General features: G+C 42.9%; 1 protein-coding gene across 3 annotated transcripts in view; it reads right to left on the bottom strand.

Annotated features, from left to right (window-relative positions):
* Window positions 1–18260, bottom strand: part of SLCO5A1 (solute carrier organic anion transporter family member 5A1) — a 114186-nt gene that overhangs the window by 16295 nt on the left and 79631 nt on the right. For all 3 annotated transcript variants that reach the window (XM_084620820.1, XM_084620822.1, XM_084620821.1), the window contains exons 6-7: window positions 15224–15422; window positions 2322–2481 (exon numbers count right to left, since the gene is read on the bottom strand). In XM_084620820.1, coding sequence (XP_084476946.1) covers window positions 2322–2481; window positions 15224–15422 — 359 coding nt within the window. The remainder of the gene's footprint in view (window positions 1–2321; window positions 2482–15223; window positions 15423–18260) is intronic.

The raw sequence follows: 18260 nt of genomic DNA, 5'->3' as shown, positions 1-18260 counted from the left end.
GGAGAATGGGGCTGGGACAAGGAGCCAGCAGCAGAAAAGTGAAAGGTCAGAGACAGATTGGAGGAGATGGAGCAGATGAGGTCAAGTTTGTGGGGGAATGGGCAGAAGTCTCCCCACTGGAACACATTCCCTTCCAGAGCCTGGACTGTGCAGAGGATGGGGACGCCCCGGCTAGCTCGGCCTTTGTACCCGGGTAGCCAGGCCTGGGCAGGGAGCTGAGGGGATAGGCTGCTGCCACCCCCAGCTGGGCTCTCTCTCAGGCAATTGCTGTGCTGCACAGAGGAGTGGCCACAATCAGCTGGCGTGCAAAGTGACTCCATACCACCCACTCTGCTCCCCACCCGGGCTGAGCAAGCTGAAAATGTACTGGGGGGAGGCACAACGGGAGGAGGACACAGTGCCCCCCAGCAGGTAATTCTGGCAAGAAGAGTGTGGCGGCCCCGGGCCAGATGTAGGGCGGAGGGGGGGGTCGCTGGGGAAGGCGCTAGAAGTAGGGTCCCTCTGCTCAGCTGGAGGTAGGGACATTGTCCATACCCCTCCCATGCTGAGGTGCCTGCAAAGGCATCTCTGGGGATACATTGGTGCTGTGAGTCTTCCTGGCTGGGACCAACCCCAGCCGGCTCAGAGTCACATGTGTCCCACTCCTGTGGCCCTAACCCTTCAGGAGCTGGTGGGATTGGCTGCTCTGATTCAGGAGGTGGGGCAGGAAGGTTCCTCCCAGAGGCAATATGTGGGGCAGTCACATGCCTCTCCCCTTTACATTGTTCCCCCCTAGTATCAGGAGGCACGAGTCATCTCTGAAAGACAGAGGTCTTTTTGATGAATCTAAAGTTTTCAGCTCTGCTGATGATCCATGTGGGTGTCACTACGGAAGGATGGAATAACTTTTTTCAAAAACAGAGGGAATTTTACACACACCCATGTTAAAAGAATATTGTTAAGATTGCAAAATAAAGCAATCAAAAGTTAGGAAATGCCAGAATTAAGGATGCCTGTATAACCTTAATTTGGCCCCCTTGTGTGTATTCATTATGATACAGATAATGAACATTTTCTTAGTATCATTTATTGCAGTTAATAGGTTGCTTAACCCATTTGAAATTCATGGTGAGAGGTAAGCATTCTCAAAGTTCCTCATGATTAAGTGAATTAATAGGTCTATTTTAATAATATGTGAAAAGCAGCAAAGGTCAGAACTATGAACTCTATTCAGCAAAGCACTTAACCATATACTTAAGACCTACTGAAACCAATGGGTCTTAAGAATGTGCTTAAAGTTAACTACACATGTAGTGGCTATTGTGAATCCTGCCTATAGCAGTTGGTTACCACAAAATTGTTCCCAGCCCCCCAATATCTTGTAAAAGGAAGCTTTCAATTTTATCTGCACTACACTGATTATACGGACCTTCAAATTTAGAACTGTTCTGTCAAAACAAAATATCAAATTATTGTCCTAGGACTGACAGTTCTCATGTTCCACTGACTGGGCACAAGTTTGTAAGGCAAGAGTGTGACATGTAATGAATGTGGTTTCTAGATGCTGAAAGCAAGGCAACATTGTTTCACACGATTTCCTCTCTTTTGTCTTTATTCCATTTTAATAGACAATACTTTATAGAAGACAATATTTTATAAAAATGTTTGGTCTTACATTGTTTTCTGTGTGTTATACCGAATGAATTCCAAAGCTTTGTTTTTTTGGCAGCCCAAAGTATTCTGTTGACAACAGGGACAGATGCTACTCTCACCAATTTTCCTGTGCACTGGCCCAGAAACTAAGTTTCCAGTCACCAAGTTTCCTTTGTATTTTTCAAGCTTTAACCAGGCAACCCCCAAAGAAGCGTTCAGCCTCTACAACCCAGCGAACGTAGGACATGAGCAGAGGTCCAGGCCATCAATGAAAACACTCCGTGCTTGTGCTGCAAACCCAGCCTCCCTGCCACCTTGCTATAGTGGAGTACAATTCCTATAAGTGCCATGGTCCCATCGTCATTTCCAAATCATCCCTTTGGTTGGAGGTGGTTCACTCGGTGTAAGTTAATGTCGATATAGTTAGAGTTAACTTACGCTCAAAATTCCCATACTGCCAAAGGCTGGGATGATCTTATGGACAGCTGGTGTTCCTGCCATCTTGAAACATGGAGAAATTCATGCACACAGGGCACTTGTGAATAAGATTCTCTGAAGCTAGGAAGAAGCATCCCTTGGAGCTGGTACACTCATCCTTTCTGTACCCATCCACTCCAGCTGAGATCTGCTGATCTTTGGCCCCACAGTATAAATTTACATCATTTTGGATGGGTTTGTTATACACTCACCCCTATGCTATGATTTCCACCATTGATGCAGCCAGCCAAACATGGATTGAAGTATGTTATTCCATCTGATCCACAGACGGGCTCGTACTCATGAATTTTGCATCCACAGTTGACATTACAGCTACCTGTCAGATTTCTGTGTGCCATAGTGAGTGTAGGACTGAGGAGAGGAAAAATAGATGACATTAGAACAGCATGTTAAACAAGTACGTGCAGAGAAACTCCCCCTTTCATCTCTCCTGTGGTTATTTAGTGATTTTTAGTATTAAAAAGGTTGCATGGACTCTAGTTATTTATTTGGATGTGAGTAACATAAAAGCATGCTCATCCTGGTCTCTAGGCATCAGTGACTTTAACTGAAAACTGCAATGCAAAAATCATAACAAAACTGAAAGAGCACATCTCCTTCCAGGTACCGCCCACCAGTCAGAAACCATGATGATTATTTCTATTTTGTACTGCAGTAGTACATATGAGCCCCAGTCCTAGATCAGAACCCCAGTATACCATAGAAATCTTAATCTCCCAACCCTGCCCGTTCCCAAAAAAGCCTCAACTGCCTGAGCCCTCCCTAAAACCTCTCTCAAACAAAGGACTTTGCTGTGTGCCCTTAAGGTCAACAGATTGTTTTAGGTGAGGGGGGTGAATGCCAGAACTGAGACACACACGGGGAGCATTGTGCCAGCAGCAACATTTCTCATCTGCCACAGAAGCGCCAGCCAATCTCGGCTGCAGCAGAATGGCACAGGGAGAGAGACAATCTCTGATAGGCCATTTAGATCTTAAAATGTCAGAACCAACACCTCAAATTCCACCCTGAAGCCAACAGGCAGCCAGCAGATCCCAGAGCACTGGCATCACGTGCTCGTTGCAGGAGACGACACTGAACAAGCAAGCTATCCCACAGTGCAGCAGCTTCAGTGTCCGAATCGATTTAAGGTGTAGTCCCACTAGAGTCCACTGTTGCAGCCCATTCTAGAGATGATCGAGAAGCAGACTGCAATAGCACAGCCCACATCCGAAAGGAAAGGTCACAGCCTTTCAGCCAGATGGAGACAGAAAAAGCAGTCCAAGTCAATGCTGCTGTTGGATTATTTAAATGTAGAACTCATCAAAATGTCAACTGTGGTTAAAATTGATGGCCAAATACCTTTGATCGGAGTGGGGGCTGATACAGCCTCCTTCAACTCATCCAGTTGCTCCCCCAACCACCATAATCACCTCAGTCTTATCCAGACAGAGACTCAGTCATCCATGTCTCATTCTCACCCAGACACTGGGAAAGACACTTGGCCACATTCTGCATTGGGCAAGATATAGTTATAAAGCTGGGTGTCACCAGCATATTGAAAACTGCTTCAACTCACATCTAGTTATAACTGCTTTAGGAAGGAAAACCAGAGTAGAACATTGTCATAGCCTGTTAGAACCCTCCAGGTAGAAGATCATGGGCTCAACACTATCCTTTGGGAGCTCTCAGCAACAAAGGCACAAAGCCACTGAAGAGGGGCCCTGTCCACTCCCAGCACAGACTGCAGTCATGTCATCTCACTGACTGGAATGAAAGCAGCTGGGAGATCTAATAATATCAACATGAACAGCTGTTCTTCATCGGTTGCCAAGAGAAGGTCATCAGTCAATGCAACAATATGTTATTTTGCATTATGAGGTACTGCAAGTGTGTCAACAACACGTGTGTAATGTAAGATGAGGGCATGGTGTGTGATATGAAGAAATTACAAAATGGGACTAGCTTTCAGAGATGAGTACCAGAAATCACTGAATGAAAACAAAGGTGGAAATAGGATTATAAACAGTGAGTATAGAGAAACAAAGTTTAAAAAAAAGAGTCTATCATAAAAAGCCTTTGCATATTAATTTAAATTAGACACCTCTTGGAAGAGCTATCACAGACGATAAAAGGAATAGATGCTTACCCTGCTCTTCCTTATTAATGAGAAAGTATAAGATATAATGATTTAATTTTTTTGCTAGACAGATTTATTTGGAAAGAGTTAATTAATTTCATGTGTATATTTTGTTTAAATCTTTGGGCTGATTGTGAAGCCTACTCTTCCAGTATTTGATAGTCATTATTTGAACTGTGTTGGTTAGTTGTGATTGGTGAAATAAGTCACATAGCCTTGTTTCTTGGATCAGGCAGTAAGAACCTCTCGCATGAATACTCCCATGTGCAAATCTGAAATTTAGTTTTCGCAAATTCTCATGCATGCTACTTTGAAATTTGCTTCCTATTAGCATTCTTTCTAGTACTAGCACTTGACTGCATTAATGTTCATGAAATACAAACACAAAAGGGGCTTGTCATGACCAAAGTGAAATCATTTACAAATTCTAATGAATACCTGGGATCACCATTAAGAGTATCTCATTTATCAGTAGTTACCTCACGACAGTAAATGAGATACAACTGTTATTTCCTGATCTGAGTATACAGCCCATTTACGATGGTGACCGGCTTTTTAATGGAGCAGATTATATTTACATCTGTATTTCTATTGCACTTTCTGGGCTTTGCACTCTGTTTCCATATTGCTTAATTCATTTAATAAGTGGAGGAACAGAGGAAGCAGCATAGAAAGACATTGGTTTATTGCTTCCTGTGATTTTCTGTATTGGATCTGTAAATTTCATCTGGCTCTGCAATACTGAGAGCTGTTTAAGCCAACAGAAACTTATTTCATTTTGCTCATATATAACACAGCTTATAGATTATTGGCTTTTTGGCCAAGGCACTAAGAGGAGTCTCCTCCCCTTCCCACAGTGGACCCAGTGGCAGGAGAACTAGTGTAGTTCAGGCGGTCAGGGGCAGAAGGTCTGTCCCTCTATGGGGCATGGAGGCCCAGTGTGGTAAGTAAACACGGAGTGCAAAGGGTGGCATGAGCAGAGAGCAAGGGAGTGGAAGGTGGGGTAGAAGGACAAATGAAAGCTACGTCAACAAATTTACTTTTTTCATAAAGAGTTTATTACCGAAATGGGGTCTGCCTAAAATATTGCTGATGGCTTATTACTATCACTAAGGATGTCTATCGTATGGCAGTTGGTGTCACTCAGCTTGATGTACTCTATTGGTTATCTTTCATGAGGTATATGGAGGCTTGGCAGAAATCAATTTTTATATGTAATTTTGATGGCTAATATTGACCTTTATTTTAAGCATTATTTGAGATTTTTATTTATTTCAATTTTCACAGGTGCACAAAAGTATGAGTTTTAAGTGTTTTTTAAATTTTTATCTTTTTAAATTTTCACAATTGTGGGGAATTATTGGGAGGGAAGGTCAGACAATTATTTAATGACAGTAGACATTGATATTCAAAAAGTGAAAGCTTTATAAACCATTAAAACACAAAATGTCGACACTGCATGTCAAAATATACAAAGGAAATATACTTAAATCAACAAATCATACTTGCTTTTACTATTCATCTGTTAAACCATTTGTAACAAGCCTAATTTAAAAGTGTAAATCACTGGATTTTGACTCTAGTAAGTTCTCAAGTAGCTTTTTTCTTGCTTTGACGATCTGTAATTTTCTATTATTATCGACAAAAAGAGTTTTTTCATTGGAGTGTGTGTGGGGGGAGGGGTGAAATTGACATTTACCAATAAAAACCTAATCCTTCCAAAGCCAACATCTATGAAATCCACAACCATTAGGAATGTAGGGTGCAATGACTCTGGGCTATATATGACAGAGATCTTTGGAGCACAACAGTATTCAGGCCCTCAGACTGCTGCAAGTTGAGGAGAGGCTCCTAACAGGTTTGCTCTGCAGCCTGCCTCCAGATCTGTGATATAAGTATAGTGTGAGGGATAATGCTGTCCCAGACACCTGCACTTACACAGAGACACTCAGATTGCAATCCTCATGTATATAGAGTTACTGTGCCTGTCACGACACTTTCTGTGGCATAAGGGGCATGATTGCAGCTTAATGGATTAATCTTGCAAGGTTTATTTTTTACATATAATGATTTTTTTTTCTGAATACCTCTGCCTTGCTGTACGAGGTGCATTTTTGCAGACAATATAGTATTACATAGTACAGCTTAAATACTTATTTGCTTAGGGATCCCAGGTACTGACTTTCACAAACTCAGCTCCTATCTTCACACTTCATGGTCTATTTAGAAGTTTTTATCAGAAATCTATTTCCTGTGCCCCAAAAAGACACGGTACAGTTTTAGATACAAGCTAGAGTTTGAGTATATAATTAAAAAGTTGTGACTGGTAGCAGATCTGTTGCTTTCCTGCCTTTCTGCTATCAGCTCAAACTTGCCTTAACTGTATTATACTAGAAAGCTGAAAACTTTATTATTTTTTGTGAAATCTTTGTTTCAGCAGGCTCTTGGGGTAAAACAAGAACTGATGTGAACCACTGCTCAAAACTCAAACAAAACGCAAAATATTTGGAGGTTCAAAAAAAGTTAAAAGTAGACAAGGCTCTGAACTTCCTGATTTGAGCCAGGACTATAAGTGGAATTACCACTACACTACAAGAACCAATAATTAGTCTTGAAGTATTTCATAACTAGCTGACAGGTTAACATCCCGACAATCTCAGGTGTTTATTTAATGTACTATCTTTCCAGATTTCAAGCGACACCACAGTGATTCAAGCTAAGGAGATAACCAGGAGAAAGGAAGGGTCCTATTTTCCAAAGCACCTTCCAAGTTTGGGTGCCAAGACACTGATTGCAACACACAAATGGTATTTATTTATGTATGTTTTTGTCTGCATAAGTCATGCAGTTATATATAGAGCTAGACAGAAATGTTCTGACTCAGCATTTTTCCACTGGAAAATGCCCATTCATCAAAATCGAAACATTCCATGGGAACCGCACAGGTTTCTGCAAGAAACCTGCCTGGTTTCCTGCCAGCCCACCTGCCCACACTGCTGTGGAACTAGGGACTCCCAGGGTCTCCAGGCTGCTGTGCTCCTCAGACAGCTGGCTCTCTGTGCTCTTTGACTCCCTGGGCAGCCCAGGGAGCAAGCTGAAAAAATTCCACTTCAGCTCTCCTGAAACAGAATTTTTTTTTCAGTTTCTGCCTCCCATCAAAAATTTTGAATTTTTGACCTTTTGTCACAATTCAGGGTGAAAAGTTTTTTTTTGCAAAAGTTCACATATTTTGTGTGTCAGGGAAAGACAGTATCCTGGCCAGCTCTAATTATTGTCTAAACTGCTTGATTTGCATTGCTATGTTGTATTTATATGCACAAATCAGTAAACCAGTTTAACAAAACATAAGCACATACAATCACCGGTACCCATGAATTCTGAAGCCCAAAATTAGAAGCTGAATTGAGGCTCCTTTGACATTTTAGTCTTAAAGGTTTATTTTCAAAAGAAGCCTTATTTCTTAGAGCTTGTAACCACAATGTGTATGTATCTGACCTTGGTATGTATGACCTATTTCTGCAGTTCCCAACCTGTGGTCCATGGGCCATGAGCAGTCTGTGGAGACCTGGTTGATTGCATGGTGCTAGTTGTTCTCCTTTCCAACTGCTAAATAATGTTAAAAACTGAAGATACATTATTTTTTCCATGTAAAGAAACATTGTAGTTGAGGGGGTCTGGATGTGGAAGGCTCAGTGAGGGGTGGGCCGGATGCTGGAGAAGTGGGGCTTGGTGGTGTGGGGGTCCAGGTGCAGGGGGCTCAGTGGTGCAGGGGTGGGAGGTGCGGATGCAGGGGAGAGGGGCTCGGCAGGGGTTCGGATGCAGAGGGGTAAGGCTCAGTGGCACGGGGGTTTGGGTGTGGGAAGCTCAGCTGGGGGGGTCGGGGTCTAGGGGAAGGGCCAGATACACATGGGCTGGGTAGATGGGGGAGCAGCTCCCTGTACAGTGACCCCTTCCCACCTCCCACAGCTGAGGAGCAATGGGGTGCAGGATAGGAAGGAGCAAAGGGGTCAATGTACAGGGAGCTGCTTCCCTATCCACCCAGCCCGTGCGTATCTGGACCTCCCCTTACTCAGACCCCCGCCCCAGCAGAGCCCCCCGCACCAGAGCTTCCTGCAGCCAGGGGAAATTTCTGGGGTGGGTCTTACCTGGCCCCAGGCATTCCTTGCAGTGGAAGAGAAAGTTTATCCTCCCTCACCCTAGCCCAAACAGGACTAGCAGCTGAGCCCGGTGCAGGGTAGGAGCCACTGACTGGGGCGTCCCCATGCCTGTGGTGATTTAACTATCCACCGGGTGCTCTGGGCACCTGAAACAATGGGCCCACGCTTCTGGGAAGGGACGCATGACTGTTTTTTGCAGCTTCCCTTTGCTTCCCCGTGTCACGGAGTCCCTGGGCGATGCTCTGGAACTGCTCCCCGTGAAGCCAGTCAGGACTCTGGGGAAGTCTCCTCTCTGGGAGCAGACTGTCTTCAGGACACAAAGCTCACACAGCTTCCACCTTCCTGGGTCTGACCTCGGAGCTTTAGCATCCTCTGCCCCTCCGTGCGCTTCCCACAGCGAGTCTGCTCAGGCAGGGCTCCTGGGGAAGCCAGAGGATCCTGCACCCCAACTTCGCAGTCAGATGTGACTCTCAGCCAGCCAGTAAAACAGAGGTTTATTAAACGACAGGAACATGGTCTAAAACAGAGCGTGAAGGTGCAGAGAACAGAACCCCTCAGCTGGGTCCATTTTGGGGAGCAGTGAGCCAGACAACCACGTCTGCCCTTCACTCCATGTCCCAGCCAGCCCCAAACTGAAACTCCCTCCAGCCCCTCCTCCCCTGGGCTTTGTTCCTTTCCCCAGGCCAGGAGGTCACCTGATTCCTTTGTTCTCCAACACTTTAGCTCTCACCTTGGGGGGGAGAGGGGGGGAAGGGTCCAAGCCATCAGTTGCCAGGAAACCGGGTGTCGGCCATTCTCTGTGTCCAGACCCCTGCACACACCTGCCCTCTAGGGCTCTGCAATGATCATACACACTTACCTCACCACCTAGATACTTAAGAACTGCCTAGGAGAAACTGAGGCACCCCCACAATATTCAGAGGAAACATTAAGAACAGTCCCACTTCGTCACACCCAGTCAGAAATCATCTTTCTGCAGGGAAGCAAAGAAATCTGCAGGGGGCATGAATTCTGCGTACACACTGTAGTGCAGAATTCCCCCCAGTAGTAAGGAACTCAGTCTTTCAAAGCTCTGCTTTGAAAGGGAAACCCATTGTCTGGCTGATTCCCTATTCATGGTCTTTTCAAAGATCCAAACTGCATAAAGAAGGGATTCAGACTGATGAGCATGCTTGTTCTGAGCTGATGCTGTGATGAATTTGTGACCACAGGAAAAGCTCCTGTGTGGGTTTGAAGAACCAGTCACCAACCATCCCTCCCTTACTGGGGATTGTTTTGTTTTCTTGAAGCTGAGCTATGTTTCCAGAAAGCTGTTGGATAAAAATACTCACCTCATTCCGACTGTCATAGGACACCATGTCTGAGGAGTGGCCAACTCTACTGGTTTAGGCTGTCATGCCTGAGCATCTGTAACCTAAACTCTTCTGCAACTAGAGGCCTTAAGCTGCCAAAGAAGACTGGTACATGCACATTTTAAAATTTGGTCCAAAATGACAGCATTTCCTGAATTCGTCTTCCAGTTACAAATTGCTCCACTGCTCCTTTCATTAATATGATTAGCTGCAAGTTTGAGACATGTACACACCAGAGACAAATCCCAAAATTCCATTTGATAAATTGCATTGGTTAACCTCTCAAAGAGACTGTTCTATATCTCGTTTCCATTTATATAATATTGGCAGACCTAATTAGGGGAAGAGCTTTTAGACAGTCTAATGATAAAGGGGAATCTACTTTCTAACAAGGATTTTAGTTTCGATTCTTCTTTCTCTCCAACTATTAATCTATGGGAGGGAGAAGTAAGAAGGGGAGAAGGAAGATGCAGAGTCTAGACTTTTAAGAGTTGTGAGGCCTCTTATTATTTATTCATACTGAGGGATACACAATCAGGGACTGGAACTCCTTTCCGTTAGGCAATGGGCACACACACACACCCCCAACCCCCACAGGATGGCCCAAAGAGCTTAGAATTGCAGGAATCCACAGATAAATCCAAAATATAGGAAGGCATTAATGTTATAAACAGCAAATGGATTTGCATGTGGTTTCATTTTTATTTACTGAGATTGCAGTAGCACATATAATGTACTAAGGCAGTTCCAAACACAAAGAAAACATAGTTCCTGCCCCGATGAGCTTACAGCCTAAAAAGTCTTCAATCTGAAATCTGGGATAAAAAGTGAAAAGGAGAAGCCTTGGCTACATAGCAAAGACATTTCTGTCTTGATTAAACTAACCATCATCCCAAAATAATGAATAAATTGGATCCACTGTTTAAAAGGCTGCCAAGAGCATGCTGGGAAAATTGTGGTTTTGAGAAGTGTTTGAGTAAACCATTTGCACAGAAGGATGTTACATGCCTGGCTTCTTCAATGCTTCTTCCTTGTACAATATGATTCCCTCATAGACAAACTACCAAGCGTTCTTCTGAAATGGCAAAGAGCAAGGAGAAAAGCGTGGGAAAGGCTGGGTTTAGTTACTGAACCTTTAAGGTGTAGAACAGTGGTTCTCAACAGGGGTACGTGTACCCCTGGGGGTTCACAAAGGTCTTGATGACGTACATCAAGTCATCTAGATATTTGCCTAGTTTTACAACAGGCTACATAAAAAGCACTAGCAAAGTCAGTACAAACTAAAATTTCATACAGACAATGATGTGTTTATACTGCTCTATACTGTACTATACACTAAAATGTAAGTACAACATTTATATTCCAATCAATTTATTTTATTATATGGTCAAAATGAAAAAGTAAGCAAGTTTTCAATAACAGTGTGCTGTCACACTTTTGTATTTTTGTGTCTGATTTTGTAAGCAAGTGGTTTTTAAGTGAGGTGAAACTTGGGGGTACACAAGACAAACTGACTCCTGAAAGGGGGTACAGTAGTCTGGAAAGGTTGAGAACCACTGGTGTAGAACATTGTGTGTGCAGAGTTCAGAAGCCGTGTCATGTGGCATTATATGTGCAGCTAGAGTTGGAAACTGAAGCTAGGAATGATGTGGTTTTTACCTACGTTCATTTTTTGTTGTTCTGAGCCACTTAGTTTTGATTGGCTGACTGGATTGAGAGAGACATAACAGCAAAACCTGATGCTTGGGATGGGAAGTTGAGATTTTTTTGTGTATTATTTGTCCCAAAAATCCAACAAACCAATTATATCTTTCAATTTATCTACAATAATTTTAACTGCTCTAGAATAATAGAAGAATATAACCCAAACCAGCCAGTGTTGTATCATTTTACATATCATAAAAAGACGGGAGGGAATTAAACTAATACTGGGACTTTGGTTGCTAATAAGCACCCTGGAAACCTACCCTGGCTAGTCTCTCTCCCTATACACTGAACGGACAAGAAAAGGCATCATCCTTTTCTCTCATTTGACAAATAAAGAAGAGTCTCTTTGCAGCTATTTTGATTATTTTCAGGTAAGACAGTTTAATGTTCATGAAATGCAAAAATGGCTTTCTGTAGAGCAGGCTGAAAGAGGCCTGTGTTGAGCCTGGATCACAAGGAAATAATTTTGGTGGTCTCCACCACCACTAGCCAACACAGACCTGCCCAGTGCTCGCCCTCTTCCCATCTTCCACAATTCCTGATCCCACAGCGGACTCCCTATGAGGTTCCATAGTGCGGGGATTGCGCTATGGGGCACCTCCCCTTTCTGAGTGGAAGCGTGAGGCCTATGTGCAGTAGGGCCCTTCTATGCATGGATTTGAGGAGTACAATCTGCCCCTCGCTAATTTTTTTCTCTTTATTACACATCTTCTAAATATTCCGGATATCTAAGAACAGAGACTACTGCAGTTCATATGCTCTTACTTCTGCATTCCTCACAGGGGTATGGCAAAGCTTAACTCATAAATATTTGTAAAGGGTTTTGAGATCTTCCTATGGAGGGTACTATTGGTTTGATTCTGTGAGGTGCTGTGCACATCTGCAAGGGGCTGAGCTCCTTAACCCCCACTGCAGTCAGTTAGAGCTGAGGATGCTCAGCACCTCGCAGAACTACTTAGAACCTTGCAGGATTCAACCCTAAAATGCTGAGCACTATTATGCTTTGCAATGGCAAACGATTTCACAGTTGCGCACTGTGGTTAAAAAACAGATCTGTTCATTTCACCGACATTTATTCCCTTTGTCTCCAGGTACTATTTATTTGGTTTGGCTTATATGACTGAATTAATTATCGTTCTCAGCAATTAATTCTTAAACTGTTCCAATAGGTCAAGAAGTATACTGTAGACATTAGGGCTCAGGCTGAAATCGATTAGTGACATCATGCCATCTTTTGCATCTTTCTCAATTTCAAATTGTTGTGTATCTTGCTTCCATCAAAAAAACCTCAGGGTGACGTATCAGATAGGTAGTTAAGCTTTTTCTTTAAAGTATTTTATGCTCCTCATATTCAATTTTTCTGGTAGGCAGAATTTTACTCTCTTTGTGACACATTGATCCTGATTCTCCTCTACATCTGAGTGGGAGCTTCAGGAAGCCAGCTGCCTAATACTGAACTGCCCAGCCCAGTGCATATTAGGGTTGCGTAAGACCATGCCTAATTTATACTGCTGGCGGAAGGGCACTCATGTTGTATTTAAATGTTACGTATGTCAGGTTGTCCTTAGATGCAAGGCTAGAGTCATTCAGCTGCATCATTTAAGATGCTGAAATGTGAAATACAGAATTGCCCTGAACCTTACTGATAACACAAGTCGGCAATGACAAATTAGCAAATTCAAAACTACCTGTGTCCAATGTAAAATTTCAGAAAATCTTTGCAAACATATTTTAATCCACCTGAGCTTCCTGGTCCATTTACTGTCCCCAATTTAGAACATGCCTCATATAGGTAGACTACATTTACATTATGAAATATCATCACCTGTTTTCCTGAATTTTGAGACTTGTGTTTGTTTTTTTATGCTAACTAGAACACAGCTATTCACTCTCCTTTCTATTGGATGGGTCGATTATGTCCAAGCAAGAAAAAAGGAAATTACTTTGATGTGACTTTTGACCACAAAAAGAAATAGTTATAAACAGATTCTGCATTTGCTTACGAAAATGAGACACAGAGTTAGTAACTGGGATCTATTACAAGCTTAACTTTCGAGAAGGATCTATCTATTTTTGGTATCCTTAAAATGAAAAATTTCCTTTAGAAAATGTGTATATGTTTTTTTTAAATGCTGGCTTCTTTGATGTCTGAGTAAAAGAGTTTCTTATTAATGAAATGGTTTACAGCTAGATCAAATGATAACAACTGAATGAATCTAGAAGTTTATCACGCTGATGACCAGATTGTAAAGATGAATGTGGGGGTCAGTACTGCTTGTTTTATTAATCTGTAGATCAACTGACTTACTATGTGGCTTTAAGTAATTCACACAGGGCCCACTCCTGCAATGTGCTGAGCACCTTCAACTTCCATTGACACTGATGAAGTCCCAGTGACTTCAGTTTTCATTTTGATTTCAATAGGAGTTGACAGCAATCAATATTTAGAAGGATTCAGCTTTTAATATGCCTACCACCATGTCTAAATGAGAAAGTTGTGTGGGTTTAACTAAAGGAGTTACTTTAAACCTCTTTAGTTAAAGCCAGCGAAGAAGGCTTATTTTAGTTTAATTGAAGTCAATTAGGAATTAGTTTAGGCTAAACTGCTGCAAGCTACTCTTAAAACTGAAATATGAGTGTCCACACAGGGGTTTGCACTGGTTTAACTACACCAATTAAAAAACAATTTAAGTTAAACCAGAGCAACTTACTCATGTGGACAAGCCCTCAGTTCTCTTGTTTGTGACAGCAGGGCCATAATACTTACTTCACTGAAGAAGGAACAGGTTAGCTACATTTCATCTGAAAGATTTAGAACAAATCATATTAAAGGCAGATTTCTGTTCACTTGCATTTCTTCATTTTACTGCCAGAGGGTGTCACAGCATTTCAGAGGCAGACTGATAACCTATGCCACCCCTTCCTTGCTAAATAATGCACCTATGGTTTCTGTCCCCATATCCTGCTTCTTCAGCCAGGCAGTATGACACGATGCCACCTCCCCAAGATCATTTCACGCTACAGCCTGACCCTCAGCACTGGCCCCTACCTATCTGAGTCAGGATCAAGGAGGTCCGTGGCATAGGAGACACCAGGCCAGCTTTACAACAATGCAGGATCCCCCTGGCATTTGGATGATTCTTCAGGGGCTGGTTTCCCCGGCTCTATGGCTAGATTCTGCTGGCAGAGAGGTACAAAGGAGACACATAACACCACAAGAAGATGGGACCCAGTATTTATATTCTTATTTGATTTTTTTCTATTTTTTTCTCTCGTCCTTTTCTCACATTCTTCCTTTCTGTTTTACATGTGATCTATTCTCTGTCCCCTCTTTGACCCCATTTTTTTATTGGATAGTTTTCTCTCCTCCCACTCTGCTTTCTTCACGGTGTCTCCGAGTGCAACACAAATCCACTAGTGTTAGAGTTCAAAACTGAACTTCAAAACCAAGATACTTGAATGGGTTTGATATCAGGCAAAATAAGTTCAACCATCTATTCCCTTTAGGCTCAGGCAGGACCAAGAATACCTAGACCACCCAAATGAGTGTTTGATAGGCTTTTATTGTCAATCAGCTGTAAAATAAAAGAATTCTGGCCATACAGTCAAACTATGTATTTATCTGACTGTATTCACCAAGTTCTTGTTTGATGAATGGACTTCAAAATAGCTCGTTTTTAAATAAAATAAAATAGCTAGATTTCTAGCAGGCTTTTGCAAATAGCTGGCATTAGAATCACCAATTCAAAGACACTTACCCCGTTGTGTATGGGATATTTATGCCCCCTAGATTAATGCTGTCACATCCAACAATGAAAAGTGTTGAAAAGCACAGCAAAGACACGCCACTGCAAATCATAGCCAGCTTCGCAGACTCTCTTGCACCAAGTTTGAGCTTTTTAATAATGTAGCCACCGAGCACAATGCCAACACCAGCACTTGGGACAATAATCACACCTGTTTGGAGGAAAGTAAAATGTAAGGTTAAAACAGGAACTGTGAAGAGAGAATAGAAAATAAATATTGGTTTCACCCATTAATTAGATTATGACAAATTCCACAATACGGCCCTCATTGAATAATTCACTACCAGCAAACTGAGTCAGAAGTTTTAGAGCTCTGGACTGATGTCAAAGGATTAATAAAAGCTTCTTTATGATTTTCCCAGCAGCAGAAAAAGAAATATTGCATATACAAGCAGAAATACTGATTTGTATTTATTTCAGAGTGGTCTGGCTACTGGTGGCAGGGAATCAAAACATAGCTGCACAGCACAAAGACCCCAAAGGTTACAGGGCAGGTGATGACAGGACCTCTTACTGCTCTGGGTAGTCCCCAGAACATCACAAGGAATGCAGATTGATCCAGTTTAATTAGTGAAATTCTGAAGAATTAGTTCAAATGTTGGGGTAAATCCTGCTTTTCTTACTCCCATGATGAGCACCAGTGAAGTATATGTACTAATCCAAACCTTCAGGGCAGGATCAAAACTCGTTCTAACAACTAATGAGCCTTTTTTCTAGGAGCTCTGTAAACTTTTATGGTCATAGACTAACCAGCTGATATCCAGATTCTGATATCTTTACTCATGTTGAGCATTACCATGTCTCATGAGTGGTCCTGTTGATTTTAACAGGACTACTTGCAGACTCATTGTGAGTGAAGGTACCCAAATCTGGTCCTTAGCATTCCACCACTTGAAAGACTTGGCACTTAAAATTTAGAGCACAATAAACTTTAAGCCCTGACAAGTTTATGGACAAGAACTGTGACTTTGCTGCTATGAACATCAATTGGTAGTGCTGTAGTGGGGCCACAGGCTAGCCCTCTCTCCCAGTGCCTTGTGGAATTGCTAAACTGTGCAAAGTTCCTGTTTTTCCTAGATTCTCCTGCCTCTCACTGCCCATTGCTTCTTATTGTACATCTTTAAGTGATGGTCTTGCTCATGAAGATTCATTCAGCATCAAATGTGAATTTAGCAGCTTTCAGACAGTTGCAACCAGTGAAAGGGGGCTGAAAAAATCATGATAGGCATTCTTATTTTTTTTAAAAGATGGGATATGTAAAACAAAAGTCTATTGAAAAACATTTTGTAATATAGTTGCAATCGTAACAGAACATTCACATCCTCCCCAGCTTTACCCACAAACATTTGCAGAAGGAAATCTCTGTAACAAATGTGAGGTTGGAAATGTGAAAATAAGTGTTAATAAATAAGAGTTATAAGCAATGCCACACTTGTAGGTGCAGAGAACAGGACCCCTCAGCTGGGTCCACTTTGGGGGGCAGTGAGCCAGACAAGCACGTCTACACTTCACTCCATGTCCACAACCAGCCCCAACCGCCTCCCCCTCCAGCACCTCCTCCTCTGGGCTTTGTCCCTTTCCTGGGCCAAGAGGTCACCTGATTCCTTTGTTCTCCAACCCTTTAGCTCTCACCTTGCACGGGGGAAGGGCTCAGGCCATCAGTTGCCAGGAAACAGGGTGTTGGCCATTCTCTGTGTCCAGACCCCTGCACATACCTGCTCTCTAGGGCTCTGCAACGATCACACACCCTTCTCCCACCACCTAGATACTTAAGAAGGGCATAAGGGAAACTGAGGCACTCCCACAATATTCAGAGGAAACATTAAGAACAGTCCCGCTTCATCACATCTCTCCCCCCTTCGAGACCGAACTGAGTGGGGTCACTTTAGCCGGTGACCTTGGGAATTTTGAAGCCCCCAACGTTCCCATGGATTCCCCAGCATCTCTCCTATTCCTTGGTGGGAGTTACACCAGGCCCTTCCAGTTTCACGCCCTCCCTTAGGTCGGGGGTGGTTGATAGCACTCGCATGCCTCATGTGGGAAGGTTTATGCGGCCCGTGCCCTTTTGCCACCCCAAAACCCCTGGGGGTCAAACTGAGATCAGGTCTTCTCCCAGCGCTCCAGTCTGGAGGCCTGCAATTCGGGCTCTCTTGGTTAAGAGCCCCCAACTTGATCTGGGCCATATACTGTTCACTTACAGAACTAGCATGGAGACATCCTTTTCTCAACAACCTTGTCTCCCCAACAAGCTGGCCAAACACAGCCACTTGGTTATAGGACTGTTTAACTTTTTTAACAGCTTTCACTTCATCTGAGACCTTCTCAAAGCTATCCACACTGGATCTTTCAACAGGAAAGTCAGTAGCTTCATTTACAACAGAAAATTTCTGGCTGTTAGGAACTGAAACTTTCTTGAGTAAATCACTTTCACACCCTTCAGTTGCAGTAAACTGCTTGCAAAGACTACCATGAGGATTCCTTTCCCTAGGGGCTTTTCTATGCAACAATTCACCCTTCACAGAAATTCTGCCCTGACCCTCTTTACCTAGGGCTTGCTCTATAGGAACACTTTCCTGAGCAACAACAGATTCTTTCTGGGTCTCACTTACATCCAGAATTACCTCTGGCCTATCAGGCAGATTCCTACACAATCCCCTTTCAGGCAAACTGACAGACTTTCTAGATAAAAGGTTAGAAGCATTCTCCTTCCCTTTGCCACACACAAGTTCAGGAATCTTTTCCTTCTTGCTACAGGTTTCCACACCCTCAGTAGGTAACACAATCAAATCACTTTTATGCTCTCCTTGTGCCCTGGCTAGGATCTCACCCTGATTAGACAGAGTTGCTACACCCTTTCCCAACAACACACTAGCAACAGGCAAAATACAAGCACCAGAATTGTCTGGTCTCTGGGATTTTACATAGACACTAACTGGATGCGACCTAGTTACCGTGCCATTCTCCCTAGCAAACACAAACTTAGGACCAT

The sequence above is a fragment of the Lepidochelys olivacea genome (genome assembly GCF_965140295.1).
Source record: "Lepidochelys olivacea isolate rLepOli2 genome assembly, chromosome: 2".
Taxonomy (NCBI): domain Eukaryota; kingdom Metazoa; phylum Chordata; order Testudines; family Cheloniidae; genus Lepidochelys; species Lepidochelys olivacea.
Note: the sequence above shows the minus strand (reverse complement) of the source record. Positions and strands in the feature narration are given on the sequence as shown.